Below are 22341 nucleotides of genomic sequence, written 5' to 3'. Positions count from 1 at the left end.
GGCCTTTGTTCATGCAACCAAACTTGATTCACAACCTCTGGTTTCTTCTGATGAAGAAAAACAAGTTATCGAACGTTTTATCGACCGCATTTTCTATTGATATTGATTATGTGTCTATCGCGATACATATCGTTATCGTTTTATCGCCCAGCCCTACATGAAATATCTTCTCATAAAAATAAAAATAAACTCTCATGAAATATCTTCATGATCTATGTTTATGGTACAGATGGATCATGAATATTAAGAATAATTGGCTACAACACAACAAAATAGGCATGAAAGTGTTAGCTGCACTTTTCTTTGCATCCACCTTCATGACTGGGAACTTTTGTAAGACAACCTTTTTCCTCTTGTCGTACAGTATATGTAAATCGCCATGTTTAGTTTTGCTGGCCTGTACTCTTTATCACCAGGCAGCCTTTTTTGTAAAAACCCTTCCCTGCAGTAGCTTGGGATAACAGTAGGCCCATGGAAAAATAAAGCCCCGACACAAACGGTCGTCTATGCAAATAGAAACAAATGCCACTGTGGTAGCTATGCTAGCCACCCGACGGTGTCTGTCAACTGAAGTGGAGCAAATTCAAATAAGCCCCTTTGTTTTTACACCATGTAGCTTCCTGTCCATCAGACATGTTAATACCTACATGTAATGCTGGTTATTTGATGCTAGAACAAACGTTTAAGACATGTTATTTCTATACAATCTCAACAAAAGGACAAGGATTAGGCCCACAAACTTTTTTTTTTAAGGTATGAATTACAGTCTGTTGTGAAAGTTGAGCTTCATATTATTATCTGCAGCCCCACCCATTGTTGTACTGATCTATTTTTGTGTTAGGGTGCAGAATTACTGTACCGATGAATGGTTTAAATTTTACACCGTGCCTAAACTGTCAGTGAGTGTGTGTGACGTTATTTAATATTGTCTGATGATGTTTACAGGCCGACCCATAATTATGATTTTCTAGGAACGTGACCTGCATTGTGCTGCTTTTGTTCTTCACTACAGCCGTGAAGGGTAACACCTCTATAGCATTCCTTTGTTGTTACCTTGTGGTGATTTCCTTATGATGAACAGCTTCAGTAAAAGTTTGTTTTTCCTTTAATTAATTACCTGAGGATCCGTGATGTGGGGCAAAGGGTAGCACAAAGGGCTGCTTCGTTTTTTGGATCCGATGAACAGTCTCGAACACTCGCTCCCTCTCTCCTTTACTTAAACTCTGTTTTCGCTAAATTTGTCTGTACTTTTTTATTTATTTTTTATTTTAAGTGAGTAACCCATGGAAGTCAGGTCTCTCTCTGTGCTGGGTGACTGTTATCTAACACAGTCAGATATTCTTTTCAGATTCAATCAATGTGGTGTTGATGGTGTACTGAGAAGCTGGCTGGTTGTCTGCCTGGCTATGTATGGAGGGATTTGAGATTAGTGGCTGTACATTTTGCTCAAAGGCCAAAGGTCTCTTCAAAACTTTACCCAAAGGAATTTCAATATCCCCTCACGGCGGAAGATGCAAGCCATTAGCTCCCCAAACTTTGTTTTGCTAAGTCGAATCAGATTGAGGCCATTTTGTTCCCTGTGTCAGCCTGACCTATATGATTCAAGTAAATATTACATCACGCACACAACTTGATTAACATTGAAACCAAGGCTGAACTGAGAATTGGTCCTAGCAGAGCCACCGGAAAATCAGCATCTCATGGCTGGTGATGGAGGGGGAGTGGAAGTGGAGTGGGAAGAGCACAGGAAAGAGTTAAAAAAGCTTGTGTTATAGCAGATTCCCTCCTGGTCTCTTTGTGTGTTATCAGTTCCTCTGTAGGGCACTGCAGCACACACTGCATTTATTCAAAGGCCCAGTGTCACACGCCTCTGTGGAAAAGAGCCCTGAGGACCATACTCTGCTCTCCCCCCTGCCCCTTCCACTCTCTACCCCTTGTCCTCCCTACATCCAGGCCCAATGCGTGCTAGCTTTTTTCAGGTTCTTCTTTGGGTTTTCAAGCCCCTGGTATAAAGAATTTGTCAAGATCTGCAGAACTAATAGCAGAAGAATGTAATCAGCGCTGTTGAATCTTATTGATACTAGTTGAGGTGGGTGTTTAAGTTTGACTGTAGCAGAAGTAGAAGCAAATACAGGCAAGAAAGCAAATATGGCCCAATTTTTTTCCTAATCAAGAGTTTGGTGTAGCAGGTAAATGCAAAACTGAAACATGGTTGTAAAATTTAAAATAATGTGTTAATCTATCATACTTTGGTAAAATGTTTAGGTAAAATGTACACCCTTGTTTAGGTCATTCCTGCCTTGTGCCTGAACAAAAAAGTAAACAAATATTAACGTCTCTCTGCAGTCTCTGTGATACTTCTGCGGACTGGATCAGTGGATTTCCTCCATGTTGAACTTAATCACCGGATCTGCCGAGAGGAGATCTCTCGGAGCATGTGATCATTTATCAGGCTCCTTCTCCCTCGCTCTCTGGTTCGGGGCTACTTTCACCCTCTCCCCAGTCAGAGCGGAGAGCCAGTGCTGAGTGCAGAGAGTCATGTGGTTGTTCCAGGCTAGAGGAGGAGCCCATCTGAAAGACATGTGCACAGGAGGCGATGAGGGATATTAGCCCAATCATCTTTGTTTAGGGCATACAGAAAGTCCTGTGAACTGTTTTAAAGTCATTAATAAGATGAGTTCCCCTCAAAATGCTTCCACTGAGACATGTATCATGATTTACAGCATCATGCCTATGGATGGATTTTATTTGTATATTTTAAGAGATGTAACTGTAGTGTTATCTGAATTTGATCACAATTAAGTTATGCCATCCAAGTGTACCACCTTTTGTTGCTTTGGCTTACAGTTCAGAGAAGAGAGCTTGTGACCAGATCATGAGCTTAAATTCAGGAACTGTTGGATAAACCTGTTATCAAGGAAGTGTATATCAACTCCCCCTGCTACTGCTGAGAGAGGTGTAAAGTAATTAATTGCAAGTACTCTCGTTACCGTATACAGTATTAAATAACCTTTTCTTGTACTTTTTTTTTTTTTTTTTTTTTTTAGATCAATTGTTTATTATTTAACAGACAAACACAATTGAACAAGAACAAAAACCCTCTCCCACCCTCTGCGGTCTCGAGGAAAACAATAACAGACAAAAAAGCAAAAACAGAGATCACACCTTGCCTAGTCACTCTCCTGTAATTCTTGTGATGCTGAGGTCATTAGGACTGATACTTGTGCTGCTGCGTTTTTCCGTAGATCTACAGTCAATGATTTGGCTTTGTGTCTAGAAAATACGCCAACCACTGTTTTTATACAAAGCGAGTGGGGGGAGCCAGTGTTGAGCTATCATTTTCTTGGTTGCGGTTGAACTGGCTAGCCAAACTTTCTTCTGTCTCCCAAGCAGGTGTAATTTAGAGTTGTCATTAAGTAACAAAACAATCGGGTCAGTAGGAATTCTTCTTGTACTTTTTTGGAAATATTTTGCTTTCTATTTTGCAGATTCTTGATGCATTGCTGCATTCAAATACATTTTACAGAGTGTCTACAATTATGCTGTTACGGCATAATGAGAAGCCTATTACTTCAAGTTTGATGTGACTCTCCTTAGGTTCCTTAGAAAGGTAATATGCGAGAAGCTGTTAAAATGAATACTGGCCAGCACTTTGAAGAGCATTCATTTGACCATTTGTAACTGAGTCACTGTAGTCTTTGCAAGTACTAGTTTGTACTTGAGAAGACTACAGAATACATAATTCTACTTACAGTATACTATTAATATGACTCTGTATGTATGTGCATGAAGTACGTAATTGGAGCTTGTATCTTGTTCTTTGTACCCTTTAATCCGTACATAACCAAACAAAATTTTAAAATTTGTGGTTTTAGGGTCAGTTACAGCAGCGTCTCTGGCTATGCTGCACTTTGCTAGATGAGGTCTGTGAGCACTGGTTTTAGTATACTTACCCACTTCCCCGTACAGGCTCAATGGTACAGTACCAAATCTGGCAACCTCATTTTGACGACAAGACTCTGAGAAGCTGTGCACAGTCCCTGTGCCCTGCTGTTGTTAACCAGGAAATAGTTAGAGCATGTGTTGGTAGTCTTTTCACTTCAGACAGGGTCAGGCTTGCTGTATCCTCCTGCTTCCAGTCTGTATGCTAAGCTAGGCTAAACACATCCCCACTCTAACTCCATATGTATTGTACAGACATGAAAATAAACAAATGAGCGTGTTCCCAAAATGTTGAACTATGCCTCTAACTTAATACTAACACTTACTTGTTGAGAAAGATATTCTACTACTCTCTCTGCTCCTATAAACGGCAGTCCTTGGAACCTAGCTGCTTTACCTAAACAGCTCAGTGACCAACAGTAGTAGACAGTGCTTGTGCTGGGCAGATGTGTGTATGAACTGTATGTATCTATTGTGTGTAACTGTAAGTGTGGTACTTGGTGTAGATGAGAAACTGTGGATATGACTAATTAGATCTCTTTGGATAAATGTATACACAAAATGGGCAATAGAATTTCCCATTCGGTGGGTTTGTTTATTTAGCTATCTAGTTGTCATGGCAGCACAAGTTTAAACAACTTTAAGTCACATTTTTAAGTACAATTTCAGATTTTCAAAATGAACACATGGCAGACTTACCTGTTCACAACTGTATTTTCTACAGTATGTAGGCAAAAATTCTGCTAAGGTAACCCAGACATACTGGCAATGAAGTGAGCATGTTTTTGGCATTTGTGTGTAGGTCTAAATAAAACATTTTTTAAAAGAGTATATCCTTTATAGTATATATTCTTTCAAGAATATTTCTTTACATAATTCAAAGTGGACTCAAAGTTCACAAAGGAGGCGGTTGATAAAGTAACTTTAGGTGTGCTTCAACAGTATCAATGTGAATGAATTTAAGGCCCCTGACTTTCCCATCATGACATTGTACTACAAGTCTTTTTGTTGTATGTTATTGTCTGTTGTCTGTTTCTTAATGTTTTTTGTTTATTTTCCTCAGGAGTTCTTTGATCATGCAAAGAAGCTGTGGGACGACGAAGGAGTGAAGGCATGCTTTGAGAGGTCCAATGAGTACCAGCTCATCGACTGTGCACAATAGTGAGTTCAAACATTGAAAGACATTTTGTGGTGTGACTTTGAGCTTAATATTCTTGCAGGTTTACAAAAGATTGATAATTAATATATGTATGTATAACATACATTATGCGACCAGTTATTTGTGCAGCTATAGTATAGTGAGAACAAATCAAGTGAGCTGTTTTTTTTTTTTTTTTTTTACAGCCTGTAAAATTGTAACTATTGCCACATCCCTGCTCTGTCGGTCCTCTTTGTGTCATGTTTGAGGTGAACGATCTGCGATGTGTGCTGCTGGTGTCATGTCATATATGAATATGGCTAAGATATGTTTACTCTGGGTGTGGCAAGGCAAGTAGCAGTTATATTCGTCCTTTGGAAAATTATACATGTATCGCCTCATGTCAGCGTGTTTGACAACTCACCGTGGCAATATGCTAAGGCTGGTCTGGGCTGTATTAACATTCTCATTTCATTGGAAATTCAAATGTATTGATGTAATGTGTCTGTAAACACATGTAAAGATGTGATAATGCTGTAGTTAAAGTTGAGATTTCTCATTTTAGTGTTGGTGATGGTAACAACCTACCTGTGGAGTTGATAGACTAAATGTCAGCATTTTTAAGGCTGGACAAAAGCTATGTGGGTTATGATTTGATTTGGGCTATCTGTATAGAGGTTTTCCTAATACAATTGTACTCTAGATACTGTAGTTAGGAAATGCCGATAACTGCAGTGTGGCAAGGCGTAGAAACTGATGCATCTTTGCACGGTGACCCAGATTGTTTGGAAGGCTCCTACTTTACCTTGGGTCACCATAGTGTGCTGGTTGTACACAGTGGAGGCCCCCCGCCTTGCCTGTAAAAGGAAGTTTGGATATGCAAAGTGACTCACTGTGCTCTCCTTCTGCTTCCTCTCTGACTCACCTCTGGATTCACATGTAAATATGAGGACATGTACATGGTACAGACTCATGGAGTGCAGCGCGCTGGAAGTTGTCCCCTCCTGTCCAAAAGGTTGGCTCACTTAATCTCTCAGGGTTCGGTCAAAGGCACACTTTATCAGTGACAAGAGATATTGCCTTGTCAGCGATCTGTGAGCCCGCGTTTCATAGATGTAACGTTGAGATGTTTTAAAGACTGTAAAGCATGTAGACAAACAGTCTTTGTACTCTCTTCCTGAATATATTCCGTTCCTTGAACATAAATTTGACTTCGGGTCAAATCTTCCTCTGGTTGCCCTGCCTGAAACCAGCTTCCATAGAAAGGAGAGAGATAGTCAGTCAGGTGATGGTTGAAGAGTCACATGAATCTGTAAGGTGGAGCTGTTGCAGTCCAAGACCTGTGTTTGTCTTTGCTGCCCTGAGTCACTATGTGTGCAGTACGACTACACAATATGTTATGTGTTTATTTTAGTCAATATTCCAGTATCATCATGATACCACATAATATTGTGGCATCATCAACATTTAAAATCTTCTTTCTTGGTGTCCTGTTACAACTCTGTAAATGCAGTTGTCTTCTGAATGTTGAAATCAGAAAAAGTCTATATTGTAATAATAGCTGAAACCACTGGGGCTTGCAACTAGCTGAAGTTCTGAAAATACAGCTGTCCTGTGACACGAGTAAACATTAACAGAGTGAAATGAAGACCGTAAAAAGCATACAGTATTTAACTAGAGTGGTATATGTGGAGTGGATTTACTGGTTTTGGAACTTGGTCACTATGCATTCTGTCTTTATGTTGTAAGTATAAGGATGTTATTTGCATGGAATTTGTGACTGTTTTAAATCCAAAATAATGCTGAATCATTGAAGCCTAATTGTTTATTTTAAGTCCCAATTGTTCTCCCTGTCTTCAATATCATTCTTTTTTTTTTTTTTTTTTTATTGCCTTTCTTGCTGTTCTCCCACCCCCCCCCCCCCCCACTGCCCCCTCCCCCTCCCTCCCACAGCAGTTGTATGTTTGGCCAATACTTTTTTGTAACACATTTATTTTTCCTGTGTGTAAAGGAGATAAAACACGATAAAACTTGCAGCTTCATGTGGTTTAGTATATAAATGTACAAACTGTGATTTCAGTTTTGACGTGGTTTATTGTCTTGCAGTCCTGGTGTGGTTGCTCTTTACTTTTATTTGTCAGTAGTTTTGTGTTTTCCTACTTAAATGGCAGTTCAGTTGTGTGATAGTTGTTGTGTTTCGTTGCTCAATTGCTCTTTCCTTGTCTATAGGAATGTGTATGTGTGATTTAGTGCTGTGAATTCACTAACAATTCATCTTGAAATATAATGAATCAATCTCAATACCTAGCATGATTTTTGGAGCAGGACACAACTTTGCACATTTGCGTTTCATTGTGAAATCTCACTGTTCAGTAGAAACATTACAATGTGCCTCTATTGTCAGTGTGTTTGATTGATGTCTGGAATTTGTCAGACTGCGTGGCCTCACTCTTACTTCCTCTCTGTTTTAACCTCTGTATGAACCTCTGTATGGACTTTGTGGACGAAGGGCATTCATAGATACTTTTTCCTACATGGCAGCAGACCTGTCTGTGTGTGAAGGCACGCACACACACACACACACACGCACGCACGCACGCACGCACGCACGCACGCACGCACGCACGCACGCACGCACGCACGCACGCACGCACGCACGCACGCACGCACGCACGCACCCCTATTGTTGTTACCACTAAACTACACTAACTTTTCTCAGCGACTATCCTGAAGTATTGAAACACTGGCAGACAGCTTCAGCAGCCAACTGGGTTAAAAGGAAGGGAGCAGAGGTCATACCTTTGGACTGTATTTAAACAAACTTTATATTGTTTGGAGAATGTCTGTTGTGTTATTTTGGCTATTCCTCTAAGTTCAATACTATAAGGATCTGTCTGATAGCTTGTCCCTTGTTCTCAAGACTAGCTAGGTGCCTAGCACCGACCCAATAACCTACAATAACAACCTCCTTATATTCTTATAGTACAGGAAACTTTCATTTCATCTTCTACTTTTGTTCTCTACGCCTGCTCTCTTTTATTTTTGTGTACTGAATAGGGATGTCACAAGACCAAAAATCTGGCAGTCGGTTTCAATACCACCAAAAGTACACAATACCAAAGTCTATACCACGATGTGTAAAAAAAAAAAAAAAAAAAAATACTTAAACATTAATTCCTTTATTTAACCATTATAAAACAACAACAATAGTGGCAACAGTCGCATAATAAAAAAGCAATTACAAAATAGATATATAATAAATATTTAAACAGTTGAACATTATAAAAACACAACAATAGTGGCATGTAGCCTTCAAATAATAAATGAAATGAAATATTAAGTTGTTACATTTTAACTTATTGTGTTAAATGTGTTACGTATCGTATTGGTCAAAGGCCTCTCTTTCCTTGTCTATAGGAATGTGTATGTGTGATTTAGTGCTGTGAATTCACTAACAATTCATCTTGAAATATAATGAATCAATTTCAATACCTAGCATGATTTTTGGAGCAGGAAACAACTTTGCACATTTGCAATTCATTGTGTTACGTATCGTATCGGTCAAAGGCCTCTGAATTGAATCAAATCGAAATTGTATCTTGGCAGACTTTGTGATATCAGTAAATATTGTATCGTTGTTCTAGGAATCAATATAATATCATATGGTGGGATTTATACCCGTAATGCCAGCAGGCGGTAATAATCTATTCATCATTCAAAAAGAACAGCCAGATACAAACCTTGCTATTATACCCACAACAAACAGTGTGCCCGAATCAGCAGCAGCAAAACCGAACCGAGCCTACAGACCCTCTACTTCACTACCACGCCTGGCTAACCAGACTGTCTATCTTCCGGGCTGTCATCCATTCTCTCGGCAAAGAAGTCTGCCTGCAGTGGGAGTGGAGGGACCGAGCAGCCCGCTGCTAGCTGGTTAGCTAACATTAGCTTGCTAATTCCACCCAACCAACATGCCTTCATGGTTATACTGGTTACAGAAAATGAGCCGAACAAAACTGTCACTCATCTGGCGATGGCAATGTGCTTTCCTATGACGCGACGAGAGTGCGTGAACGAAACATTAAGTTGTTATGTTTTACTAATTTAGAGGTCGGCCGGCTTACTAGGGGGATAATTGTTTAGCGGTGCAGATGCTAAACAGAGAAAGAGGGGTCTAACATTATGGTCTTTATATTCAATTTCATGATATAGGATATTATTTTATTAGTTTATATTATATATATATATATATATATATTGAAGACCTGTTTATGTTGAAATAAGTAGCCTATACCTTCAAAACATTCAAACATCATTTTTGGCCAGTTTTGACAGCCCTATGTCATTTGGATTGATGAGATGAAGATGAAAAGTGCGTTTTGTGTGCGCTCTTTCCTCACTACCGTTTTTTCACAGTGAAAGAAAATTGGGTTTGATTTAGCTACATGTTGTATTTAGATTTTGTGAAGGCAGATTATATACCTCTGCCATCTCATCTGCGTTGTCCTTCACAGACCTTGCTGCACTGGCAGATATTTTTCCAGCAGGCCTAACGCCGGACAGCCCATTGGACAGAGGCACAGGAAATAAGTATGGGCTGATGGCAAGCGCTTGTAATGCCAAAGAGCATGTCCATATCGATGCTTGTGGAATCCTGTCACCCATTGATCCGCCCTCTGCATTGCACATTTATATGTTTTAAGAGCACAGATATGTGTCTGCCAGTTGATTGATTATGAGCTATTTTAAGCTGCGGCGGGCTGGTTCCATTGCAATGCCTTGGATGTGTCAATGGCAAAATCAAACACTTTTTCACACGCAAATCTGAACTCCCAGGCCTCCTGTTTGTTGCAGTCCCCCAGCAAATATGACACAATTCATGACATAATTCATACACTAAGGTATTTCTTACTGTAGCGGATGATTGTTATCCAGTTATAGAGCTCCCTGTGTTGGTGTGCTTAGTGGCTGGGAAGCCAGGCTGCAGCAGCAGGGACTGGGCCAGAGGAGAGCTGCCCTGGATGGAGCTGGAGTCTGGGAATATAACTGAAAAAATGAGTCTATGAAACAGCTGAGTGATACAGCAGGGGTGTATTACTGCAGTGTGAATAAGGCCTTTGACAGAGATGGCCCTGATGCAGGGTTAGTTACAGGAGCATGATGAGGCAGTAAATGCTGTAAAGATTTTTTTTTTTTTTTTGTGATTTAAAATGATCTACCTCCAAATATTATGCAAGGCCAACAGTAGCCTCTCTTTGATTAGTTTGAGTCAAAGGACCACTGGCTATTTAAGAAACACCATGGTTTTTGTCTAAAGCTAATTGTAGTTTACCAGTATGCTTTCAGTTTCTGGCTATCTGAAACAAGTGATGCAGATGAGAGAAGTTTTATGTGTCCTGAATGAATTTAACAGCTGTTGGACACACTAAATATTAACATTAGAATTCAACCAATTATTGAACTAATTGATTGGTCGACAAAAAATACAGTTTACTACTACCATTTATTCTATAAAGTCATTTTAAAAACAAATATAGTTCTAGCTTCTCAATTGTGAAGATTTGATGCTTTTCTTTGTTATATGTGATGGTACACTGAATATCTTTAAGTTTTGAACAATTTGTCAGACAAAACGAACAATTTGAAGATGTGACTTTGGGGTTTAGTAAATTGTGTTGGACATTTTTCACTATTTTCTAGCATTTAATAGACCAGACGATTAATTGATTAACCAACAAGTAATTGGCAAATTAATTGATAATAGAAATAGTTGCTAGTTGCAGCCCTACTTTTCTTACTCAATGTTAGTCATACTTTTGTAGGTCCCTGTGTTTTCAATCCATATTATTATCCCTCTACAGTTATTCATCTCCACAATCCCATTAAGGTTATGGTAATCACACCACACACACCAGTAAATAAACACATTTGAAAACCTACAGGAAGACGAGACTTGGCCCTGATTCACCCTTCGTACTGAGACAAATATCAGATTGTTCTTGCTTCAGCCATCCAGAGAAATTTAAATTTTTTGGCACCATTGCCATTGATCCTAATGAGGATTAAATGGAAGGAGGAAAGATCAAATACTGAGGGAAAGTGCGGGCTTTTGAGAGTGAATTGGAAAATGGGTGTCATCATCACACACTTTGAAAAGATGTTAATAACAACATGTCCTGACTCCTGGGGGAACTGAAATAGTTGCAACATTTTGGCATGCAAAACATCTGGTAAATCTAAATCACAGTTTCTCAGAGTGTAAGGCGACATCTTCAAATATCTTCTCTTTTGGTTTGACCAACAGGACAAACCTAAAAGAGACCAATTTTACACCGAAAAACCGATAGAAAGCAGCAAATCTTTACATTGTAAAGCTGGAATCGAGTTGAGAACCAGTGTTGATGCTCAAAAAGGGACTGAAACTATTAATTAATAATTATTTAAATAGTTGCCAGTTACTCTTTTGTTCTAACTAATCAATTAATTGTTGCAGCTCTTTAAAAGATTAATGGAGTTTTTTGCTTAACAAGATTCAATGCATCACACATGTTTAAATTCACAAGGAACATTACAAGTCAGGATGTAGCGTAGTTGGTCCAGGAAGGAGAGGTACAGCTGGGATGGGACGGAGCTCCAGCAGTAGACATATCCAAGGCTGGGTCTGGATCTTGGCTTAGGCTGGGGCTGGGGTTAGGGCTGGGGTGTAGTGCTGGTCACGGGACTCTGTCACTAGCCCGGGGGCCACTGACACAGTCATCTGGGGCAGTAAAGTGCTAAGAATGGCTGGCATTGTCAGCCAGCCCCGGCCCCTGAAGGGCCTACAGAAACAGAGGGGCTTCGCAAACAGTGGATCTCCTCAATAAGAAGCCTCTTCTGTTCACGGAAGAGCCCGAGAGAGCGATATTTATACACCCGCTGCATGTCACTGCTGCTTTTTCCTGCCACCAATAAGTTGCTTAATTTCTTAATGTTTTAGGTGTTTTGATGTTGCACAGTATAAAACCAACAGATGAGGCTAATTGTGACAGGGTCTAGGCTCGTCTTACATGTCTGAACTGATCTGTGTGTTTTATATTTCAATGTAATTACTTGTTTGAAATTGGTTCCAGTTCCAGAAATGGGTTTCTTACTTCTGTGATGTTTGTCTCACTGCAGCCAGAACGTTTTAAATTGTGTTAAACCTTCATGGACTGTATTGTTTAGGGCTTGCACAGTTTGAGAATTTTGAAGTTTGAATGAAAAATGAATTTATCTTACTATAAAGCAAGGAATCTCTGTCTCTGTCTGCCTGCATGTGTGTCCTTTTGAATGTCTCGAGAACCATTCATCCAATCTACTTCATGCTTGGCGGGTGTATTGCTGGGTACCCAAGGACCTGCAGTGTCAAAGTTGGTGCAATTTGGATACACGACACGTTCAATATTAATAAAACCTTGCATAAATACGCAAACAGTGCTCTCTGCAGGGGCGGGGCTTCAGTTTTCTGCGGACTGACTCGAGCATGTCTTCACCTGGCTTCAGGGCCCGGAAGGTTTTAAGGAAACAGTCCTGTGCAAGGCTCTACTGTATAGTGTAGGAGAGGGGACCCCTATTAACTGTTACACCGACAAACCCCATGCTCGGTACAGCTCAAGAACAGATGAAGAAAGAGAGACAGGAGATGTTACATTATCGCAAACTCAAACATTTTAAGCATCCGCAATGTAATTTTCGGAACGAAAGCTTTTGTTCCTGGAATAAGCCTGTTTCCAAAGAGCTAGCTGATTGCAAATGACTCATATAGGCCTACTTTAGCATTGCTAGGGGTGTAGAATCCCAACTATGGCATAGCAAGTGTATTGTTTAGGTATGGAGCAGATGAAAAAAAATGAGCTTTTCAGTTGCTTAAAGAAAGAACAAAACAATTTATTTGCTGTGATTTTTTTTTTTTTTATTGTTTGGTGTGATTTCAGATCAAGTGATACAAGCTTTGGTTCTAAATAGGGATAGACCGATACTGTTTTTTAAAGGCCGATACAGATTATAGTAGTTAATGAAACTGATGGCCAATATTTGGAACCAATATTCATTTACAGTGAAAATGAAAATCTTTAAATCAAAATTAAGATTTTGGAATGTTACAAATTCCAACACGCTTTAAGCAATTATTTAATAAATTAGAAACTTTCAACATAATACACAGTAACAGTCAGTCAGATAGTGTTGTGGGCAGGACATTAAGTCAGACTCAGTGGTGAGTAGGGTTGGCTATCGTTGGGGTTTTTTCCAATACCGGTGCTAAAACGATACTTTTAAAACTGTGTCGGTGCCTGAACCGATACTCAAAAAAATAGGGGAATAGGGTATTTTACAATTACTTTTGAATGCACCACGAGGCTTACTAGTTTGAAGTGAACGCACGGTCTGTGTTGTTTTTCCGACAACGGCAGCTGCACACTGCTTAACGTCCTGCTGTTGGAATCCTCTACAGTGAAATACAGTCACACTTTACACCATTTAGCTGTCAGCATTTTAACTGTGTTTAATCCAGCTGCTAGCTAACGGTAGACTAATGTTACCTGCTGTCAAGAGAAGTGTTAACTAGCGTCATGTGCAGCGATGCTCCTGTTGCCACTAACGTCTGTTTCAGAGCATCACAGAGCAGCATAAAAGGCATTTAATTGGCACCGAAATGAGGCACCGAAATCTGCGTTACAATTCGGTCCAGTAGATACCGGTCGTTTAGGCACCGGTGCCGTGTTAACACTGGGTTTCGGTACCCAACCCTAGTGGTGAGTGAAACCGAAGCAGAGGGACAGACATAGAGCTGTAGCAGAGCCAAAGTAGCACACTTTTGAATTAATTCCCTTCATCGGTTATCCGACAAATAAAACGCTGATACAGATAATATGCAAACTACCAAAAAAACGGCCAGATAATCGTCCAGGGTGGATAATCAGTCTATCCCTAGTTCTTAAACAAACAAAAAACACAGATGATGATGTTGCAGCACATCAAGGTGCTCCAAAAAGTCAAAGAAAGCTACAGACAACAATATTAAGACACATAACTAAGCCATGTGCTAAGCAGCTAGTTAAAAAAATTAAGAAAAGTGCTTTTGAATGCATTTTGAACTATTAATGTTTCTTTTTTGGTATCCTCATGTGTTTTAGTTGTTACTTCCAGTAAACAAACTTAAAAATAGCCTAAGTGGTTTCAGTTCATTAAATATCTTTATCTTTTTTTGTGTGCCTTTTAACAAGTTCACCACTGCGCAATGCAAATCATAATTATAACTGCACCAAAAAACACTTTCTTTATAAAATGCCTTAATCCAGATTAACAAAAACCTTTGTGTCGCTTGCTCAAATCAGATGACCCTGCTGTCAGCGTGCGTGCGTGCGTGCGTGCGCATGATTTCTGAAGAAAAGGAAAGAGGGGTTTTGACCTGAACTGTAGAATCTGATCTACTGGAAGCTCAGTGGGACTCCATCTACATAAACCACTGTCCTTAAGGTTGTTAAGTCCCCCTGTGGGACTGACTCTCTCTCTTCTCCTTGCTCTCTCTCAGTCTATCTATTCAGTCCTCTCTTGAGGCTAGAAAGCAACAGCAGAGAGGATGTTGCGGAACACGTTGTTTCCTATATTGTGTGTGTGTGTGTCCCAACATTTAACATCTTCAAATTTACCATAGGGCCTAAGATTTAGTGTTACTGTAATTGTTAATGGCTTTCTGTCCATTAGGTAAGTGTTTTAATGTACTGTGGATGTTGTTTAAAGTTGTAGCTGTTGTGTTTTTAGAAAGCTCTCACCCTGCCTGGACATTTGGAAACCGTTAAGAGAGCCTTTAGCTGCCCAGCATAGCACGCTACATGTCACAAGATTAGCTACACTACCAGTGTGTTTTTATTTTGTTTCTAGAGACCAGAGGCTCTGACAGCCTGTATTTAGTCAATAAGTTGGATCCCATTTGAAAGCAGACACTGAAAAACGATACACATTTTGAATAGTATATTTAAAATCTATGTCAAAATGTATGGAAAACTGAAGTAGTCCACCACAATTGCCTTTTTCCTGTGAATATGTTCAGTAACTTTCATCTCAGTTTACATATCAAATTAGCAAAATTGTGCCATGTTTAGATTGTTTGTAGGTTTGTGTTAGTCTCTCTGAATGTTTAATATGAACTGTGCTGCCGAGAGAAATGGGAATTTATGGTCCACTTAAAGAAGGGGAATTGTATCTATAAATAGATTTTTATTTTTGGGTTAAAATGTGCGTCCATTTTAAAGGACAGAGAGAGACAGAGCGAGGCTGGTGAATGGCGGATATCTGCGAGTCTGTGTGCCGACTACACACACACACACACACACACACACACACACACACACACACACACACACACACACACACACACACACACACACACACACACACACACACACACACACACACACACAGAATCCTACTTCTCTCTCACACCACACACAAATACATACACACCCTGCCGTTGACCAGGAGTGTAAAGGCACAGACTGCTGGAAGACAGCAGTGGCGCTGCAGGTTCCCTGCTCAGAGATTGTGGAATGGTCGTCCAGAGACCCTTCTCCTCCTCCTATTCCTCCTCTCTCCCTCTCTCTCTTCACTGAGGCTCCCCCTCCTTTCTGTCCCCCCTCTGTCGCTTTTCTCCCCCTCCCCTTCCACCCCCCCCCCCCTTAGAGCTTATGTAAACTAGCTGTGGAGCCAGGGCAAGCTGAGGCTATTTTTAGCAGCAGCACTGCAGAGCAGAAACTGGCGGAGGGTCACGTGTGCGCAGCCGAATCAAAGGGAGTATCCCGGCAATGCGCTGTAAACAAAGGGAAGGTCTGTAGCAGAAGGTGAGACACAAAACGCCTCTGTGTTGGTTTTGTGTGTGTGTGAGCGACTACGCACTGCCTGGCTATACCTTGTCCTCTCTTAATGACATAAAACAAATCATTGCGAGTGTATGAATGCACCTTTTAATGGTTTCCTGCTCACTCTGTCTCCCCTTACTACACACACACACACACACACACACACACACACACACACACACACACACACACACACACACACAAACGGCTAAACCATTTCTGCCACTGCTAGAGACAAGGGGGGGGTGCAGTGCTGAATTGATCAAAGTGGGGTTTGACACACGAGGAGACATTTTGCTGTCTAATCATGACAGGGGCTCCCAGCTCCACACTCTCTCCCTGTTCATATCAGAGTGAGCAGCAGCAGACTTGGAGCAATGCAAAATCCATCAAAAGGCACATGACCATGTGTGTTTAGCATTGACATTAGCATGTTTTGTATCACATGGGGTCTTTCCAACCCTTAGCGCCTGCTCAGAGTTTGACCTGGTTGTGTGCTGGAGCTCAGGTTGTGTAGCCTGTGGGCCTGGCTAGCAGTGAGGCTAGCAGTTAGCGGTGTCCAGCCACACCCAGGCAAAAGGTCTCCCTTCCAACTCTGCCACTAGTCAAACAAGCCTCAACTTTCACCTCCTCTGGAATGTGGTCAGAGGGGGGCACAAAGCTATTTATAGAAACCTTTTATTTTATTCTGTCACAGCGGTTTGTTTGCCTAGACAGCTTGAGCTGTTGGCCGTTTTTATCAGGCCAGGCTGAAGGAGGTAGCTTGGAGGCTAACTTAAGTAAACATTTGGCTCCAGCACAAGATGTGGTTGGGCAGTTTGGTTTGATGATTTATTGTTGTAGGCATTCTTAACCTGAGATTCCGCAGCTTCTCCATACTGACCAGATAGATAAGGAGCCCATCTTGAAGTGTCCTGACAAAACATTCTGCTAAGGGAAAATCCATTTCCTCTTTGTATGCCGTTGTGGTTCTTCAGTGATACTGTACTTTAAAACAATATGTATTTAGAAATGTATTTCCATTAAACACCTATTATGTTTTGATAGCTGCTATAGGTTAAGAAAAGGCGTAATGTACTTATATATTCTTTTGTGTAGCTTTGTTGCTTGATAATTTGTCTTTGTGTCTGTCACCAGAAACTTGAGCTATTACCAAATCGATTAGTCCATCAATATAAAGTTAATCTGCAACTATTTTGACAATCAACAAAAAGTTATTTCTCAAGCAAAAATGAATGTCCTTGTCCCATCCTCTAGATTGTCTGTCTGGATTTGGTGGTTTTCTTTGTTGTATAAGTGATTGTAGATACAAATATATATATTTGAGTTTTTGAGTGTTGGTCAGACAAAACAAGGACTTTGATGACCTTGGGCTTTAGCAAATTGAGATGGGTATTTTTCACCATTTTTCAAACACTACACTACACAAGAAAGTAACTTTCTGATTAATAATGGAAACTGTTTATAGTCTGACTTTACTGAAGAAACTATTAATTGTTGACCATAAAATATATTAATCAGCAGCATACATATATGTTGTCACCATGTGCATTTAAAGACCTACAGCTTTCATGTTCAAAAAACAGTTGTTGGCTTAAAAGATGTTAATGCTAATTTTGCTTTCATTTCACTAGCATTTTGCTAACATACGGAACCCACACCTGCTGTTGTTTTTATTTATTTTTTTAACAATGTTTGACATCATGCTTAGTAGGGCTGCACAATTAATCGCAATTGTATCGAAATCGCAATATGGAGTAGTGCAATATCCAAATCGCAGGGGGGCACAATATTTTGTTAATGGCAAAATATGTATCAAAACCATTCTGAATAAAGTATTGTGGTGCTGCAGAGATGTCCCCGCCTACAAATCGTATCCTATAGACTTAAGAAAAAAAATCTTTGTTTGGTACAGATCTTTGCAAAAATCACACTATAATCATTTTAATTTTTTTCAATGTTAAAAAAAAAAGATCATTCCCTCCAATATCGTAAATCATATCGCAATCTCATTATCAGTCAAAATAATCTCAATTAGATATTTTCCTCATATGTGCAGCCCTAATACTTATATTTTAGAGCTGTGTATAGGTGGAGTTATATGATGGGGTCTGGTACATCAGTGGGTTTTACTAGTTAGTGACAACATTTTACTAAATGGCAAGTTGACCAAAATTTCCCATTTGGGCCCTTTGACCCTGCTGTTCTCACCTGTTTGTTGGCAAAAACACTGTACACACATCACTCTGTACAGATATCCCACTAATCACCAACACATCAAATCACTCCAAATCCATTTCCCCTGATCTGCTGGTGTAACAGAAATGTCGGATGAAACTACCTTGGTAATTTGTTGACTAGCTGCATCTCAGCGTGCATAAAGCCGCCGTGATTTCTTTTTTACATTTGGGGGTTGAGGATGTGTGAAAAAAGCCGTCACAACATCACCACAGTTTGCAGTTACCACTTGGTCATGAAGAGTCATTTCCAGTTGGCATTACAATAACCGGGCCCATCTCATGGGACTCCCATTGACTGCTTCAAGATTTAACATCTTTATCAATTATTACCTACAAAATCCTGGTCCTCACCTACAAAGCCCTCCACCATCTGGCCCCCTCATACCTCACTGACCTCCTCTCCCCCTACCTCTCTCCATCCACAAGTCCAACCTCTGCAGTTTTGGGGACAGAGCCTTCTCCAGGGCAGCTCCCAGGCTCTGGAACTCCCTCCCCCAAGAGATCCACACCATCTTCCAGTCCCGCCTCAAGACCCATCTCTTCACCTCTGCCTATCCGTAGCCCCACGCCCCCCTCCCTTTTCATCTGTGCCTGAATCTTGTTTTGTTTTGTCTGTGTTTTCTACCTTGCCCTGTAAAGCGACTTTGAGTCCTTGAAAAGGACTATACAAATTCAATTTTTTATTATTATTATAATTATCCCCACGGTTCAGCTCTCAATTCCTATAACACTGTGCATATAATTTATCACAACTGACACTGCGTCTGTCTTGTTGTAACAGACCTTGTGTCTCTTACATACTACAGACTACACATTACATTCTTCCCCTTACTGAAAATGTGACTTATTTTTGGTTGTGTGTTTGAGATGGTGGCACTCTAAAATAATCTGTCTTCTTCATAAGCCTAAATTTACTGTGCCCTCCCACCACACACACACACACACACACACACACACACACACACACACACACACACACACACAGACACACACAGTGTGACACACATACAATGTAGAAAGCTAGCACAGAGCGCGGTTCTGCTTTGTGTAGATGTATGGGAGAGTCTGGGAATGGAAGGATACAAGTGCAGCCTGGCTTAGGAAGAGACAGTGGGATAGAGAGAGAACAAGAGGGAAAGGGAGAGAGAGAGAGAGGAGTGGTATGGACCGACTGGGGTTGCCATGGGAACCCAGCTGCTAAAAGCAGGCAGGGTCAATGTGGAAGAGAAGCTGTGTGCAGTAGGAGCGAAGGGATGCCACCCGGAGGCACGTTTGAGAACTACACAAATTGTACACAGGCCTCAACAGCTCGAGTTCTGGCAGAGAATCTGCCTTTTTTAAAATCTTAAAATAAGAGTTGAAAGGGAAATTATTTCACTTTTTTTTAATGGAGAATTTATTTCCTTCTCTGTGGATTTGGTTAATTTCTAATCACGGCCCGGATCAGCCAGCACGGCTCAGTTCAGGCTTATGCAATCTGCACTGATACAGTAGACTCCTCTGTCTGATATAAGTCATTGGTTATTGACTTTTGATTAAGGGAAAAGAGAAAAAGCTCATTTTCACTAGGTCACCAGTTGACTTCCAAGTGGAACAACTAATTTGACATAGAGGCTGTGGTTGTTTACGGGCAAGAGAATTGAAACCTACTCAATATTGTTGATTAGACTATATTTATTTCATTTTCTATTTTTGGCACAGACTAATTCAGTAGCTGACAGATAGTGTATCGATGTTGGGCCTCAACATTATTTAGAGAAACCCATAAGTAAATTTCACTGTGAGAACTGTTGTTGGGAGCTACACATGGGGCATGGTTCTGACCTGACAGAGTCCCTGTGTTCCCACTGTAGTTTGAATTTGGGGGCTGAGTTTATTTTAAGTAGAGGTAATGTAATGGTCCACCTAGACACTGAGCAGAGACAAAAGAGCATTACAATGTATTTCACATTTTTATACAACACCTTTCAAAACCATGACTTGATGCGGCCCTGGAAGGCAAATTGGCGGCGTTGAGATAAAGCAGGCACTTTTGTTTACACAAGATTTGGTTTGACTTTCAGGAGTGTCTCCGTTCTTGCTCCTATATTTAGGAAGTACCCACTGAGCCCTTGATGGATTTGTCTAGTTTTAGATCCATCTCCCAAACTGCACAGTGTTCCTGTTTGGATGGATAAGTTGAACCCCGGGCTCAGATCTTTCCACCAGGTGACCAGGATCCTGCACAGCTCCACCTTCACACTGTCCTGCTGCACGTGGCTCTGTGTGCTGCTAAATTTCTTGGTCATTTATTTGATTAATTGATAGACAGAAAATTAATCAGCAACTATTTTAATAACTCAGTTTTTGTTTTAAAGCAAGAACACAACTTCTCCAATGTAAGGATTTGCTACGTATCTCTGTTTATATATAATTTAAACTGAATATCTTTGGGATTTGGAAAACAAGATATATGAACACATCACCTTGGCTTCTGACAAGTCCTAAAAAAATTATTTTCAGACATATTATAGACAAAGTTTTTAAGATAAATAATTGAGAGATGAATCCATAATTGAATAAAATTGTTAGATGAAGCCCTTATCAAAGATTTGAAATGGAGATCCTGTTTTTTAGTGTCCTGTTTAATAATGAGCAGTCATTGTTACTGTCATGTTTCTGCTTTTGCACTTCCCAGAGATCGTTTGTTTGTCAAACAGTGTGGTCTGTACGTTGATGCCCCATCAATGAACTTTGAAAAAGTGGTGTTCTTTTCTTTTTTCAGTCTGCAATGTTAGAACAACGCTGCTCATACTCCTTTTATTTATATTTATTCCAAATTAATTACATGGATTGTCACTTTGAATTGTTCTCTTTGTTCATGGCAAAATAAATCTAAAACACAACTGAGTTACAGTAAATATGATACCAGAAAATATGTACAGGCACAAAATAAAAACATTTAAATAAAGCTTCACCAGTTAGAAAAGTTGTGGCACTGCTACTGCTGCCGTGTCCAGCAGTGAGTTTTTAAAGCGCTGTCACCAGTCAGTTGGAGACTAAAGTGAAAGTCCATTATGCTGGCCTGAGCGGCTCAAAATATGGAAACTATTGATCGGATCCTCTGAACTGCTAATTAAAGATGGTCCATTATTTGTAAAAAGTCAACCCAATTATCAAATGAGCACGAGACTGCAAGCTGTTGGTTGGTGTGAAGTGAACTTTTTTCCAGACTTTACTCCAGCATTGTTGCAACTTTTCACTGTCTTTTTACTATTGCACATGTCCGCAACTGGCTTTTTGTTTTTGGACATGTGTTGACTTGATGCAGACAGTTTGTTTTGAATCTTTAAATGAAATTGTAGTTGTTTGGTTCACTTCTTAGCCAGTTGGCTACTTAATTGTGTTTGTAGCTTTATTTGTAGTTTGGCCTGTTTGTTTAGATGTTTGTTTGTTGTGGCTCTCCAAAAGTGACCTAATGGTACGAGACCTTATATCAGTGCTCTGGTTTAGGGAGAAGACCCCGTGGAGCTGGGTGACCCATGTCCCCGAGCCTCAGTGTGAAGCATTTTAATGCCCCCGCCTCTCCACTACCACCATCTTCCCTCTACCCTCTTTTCTGCTCAATGGGCAGCAGCATGTGACCTGGACCATGTGGGGGCTGAGGCCTGAGGCCCCCACCCGCATCAACTGTCCCTCAACATATCTGTGTGTGTGTGTGTGTGTGTGTGTGTGTGTGTGTGTGTCTTTAATGGAAAGATGAGGCCAACGACACAGAAAGACCAGGCCAAGTCAATATATTGTCACTGTGATACCGTCCACAACAGGGCCTATACATAGCAACCCAGACTGGCCCGCAGGATGAGTACAGTGTGTTTGGGCTAAATACAGAGACAACCCAGCCCAGCAGACAGGATTGTAATAGACAAGATAGTAGTGCAGTTTTTAGCTATAGAAAAGTGAGCATACAAATGCATACATGCAGCTTACCATAGGTTGTTGGACTAGTTTGTCCACTTTGGATGGAGATAAAAGTTCGGTGGATTGGGTGGCAGCAATAAACTTACTGGCTGCTCAAACATACATTCCTATAGGCTCTCTTTGTTTCTTTAGCCAGCATCTTTGTTTTTTTTTTTTTGTGTGCATTCATTGAATGACTGCGTTGAGT

General features: G+C 40.4%; 1 protein-coding gene across 3 annotated transcripts in view; it reads left to right on the top strand.

Annotated features, from left to right (window-relative positions):
• The window catches only part of LOC114564873 (guanine nucleotide binding protein (G protein), alpha activating activity polypeptide, olfactory type), a 42353-nt gene that overhangs the window by 10767 nt on the left and 9245 nt on the right, over window positions 1-22341 (top strand). For 2 of the 3 annotated variants that reach the window (XM_028592515.1, XM_028592516.1), the window contains exon 5: window positions 5006-5103. In XM_028592515.1, the coding sequence (XP_028448316.1) occupies window positions 5006-5103 (98 nt within the window). Of the gene's footprint in view, window positions 1-5005; window positions 5104-15892; window positions 15937-22341 lie in introns of those variants that run through there. The other variant, XM_028592517.1, reaches the window with a different exon arrangement.

This window comes from Perca flavescens, chromosome 12 (genome assembly GCF_004354835.1).
Source record: "Perca flavescens isolate YP-PL-M2 chromosome 12, PFLA_1.0, whole genome shotgun sequence".
Lineage (NCBI taxonomy): Eukaryota > Metazoa > Chordata > Actinopteri > Perciformes > Percidae > Perca > Perca flavescens.
The sequence above is the reverse complement of the archived record's forward strand: the minus strand, read 5'-3'. Positions and strand labels throughout refer to the sequence as shown.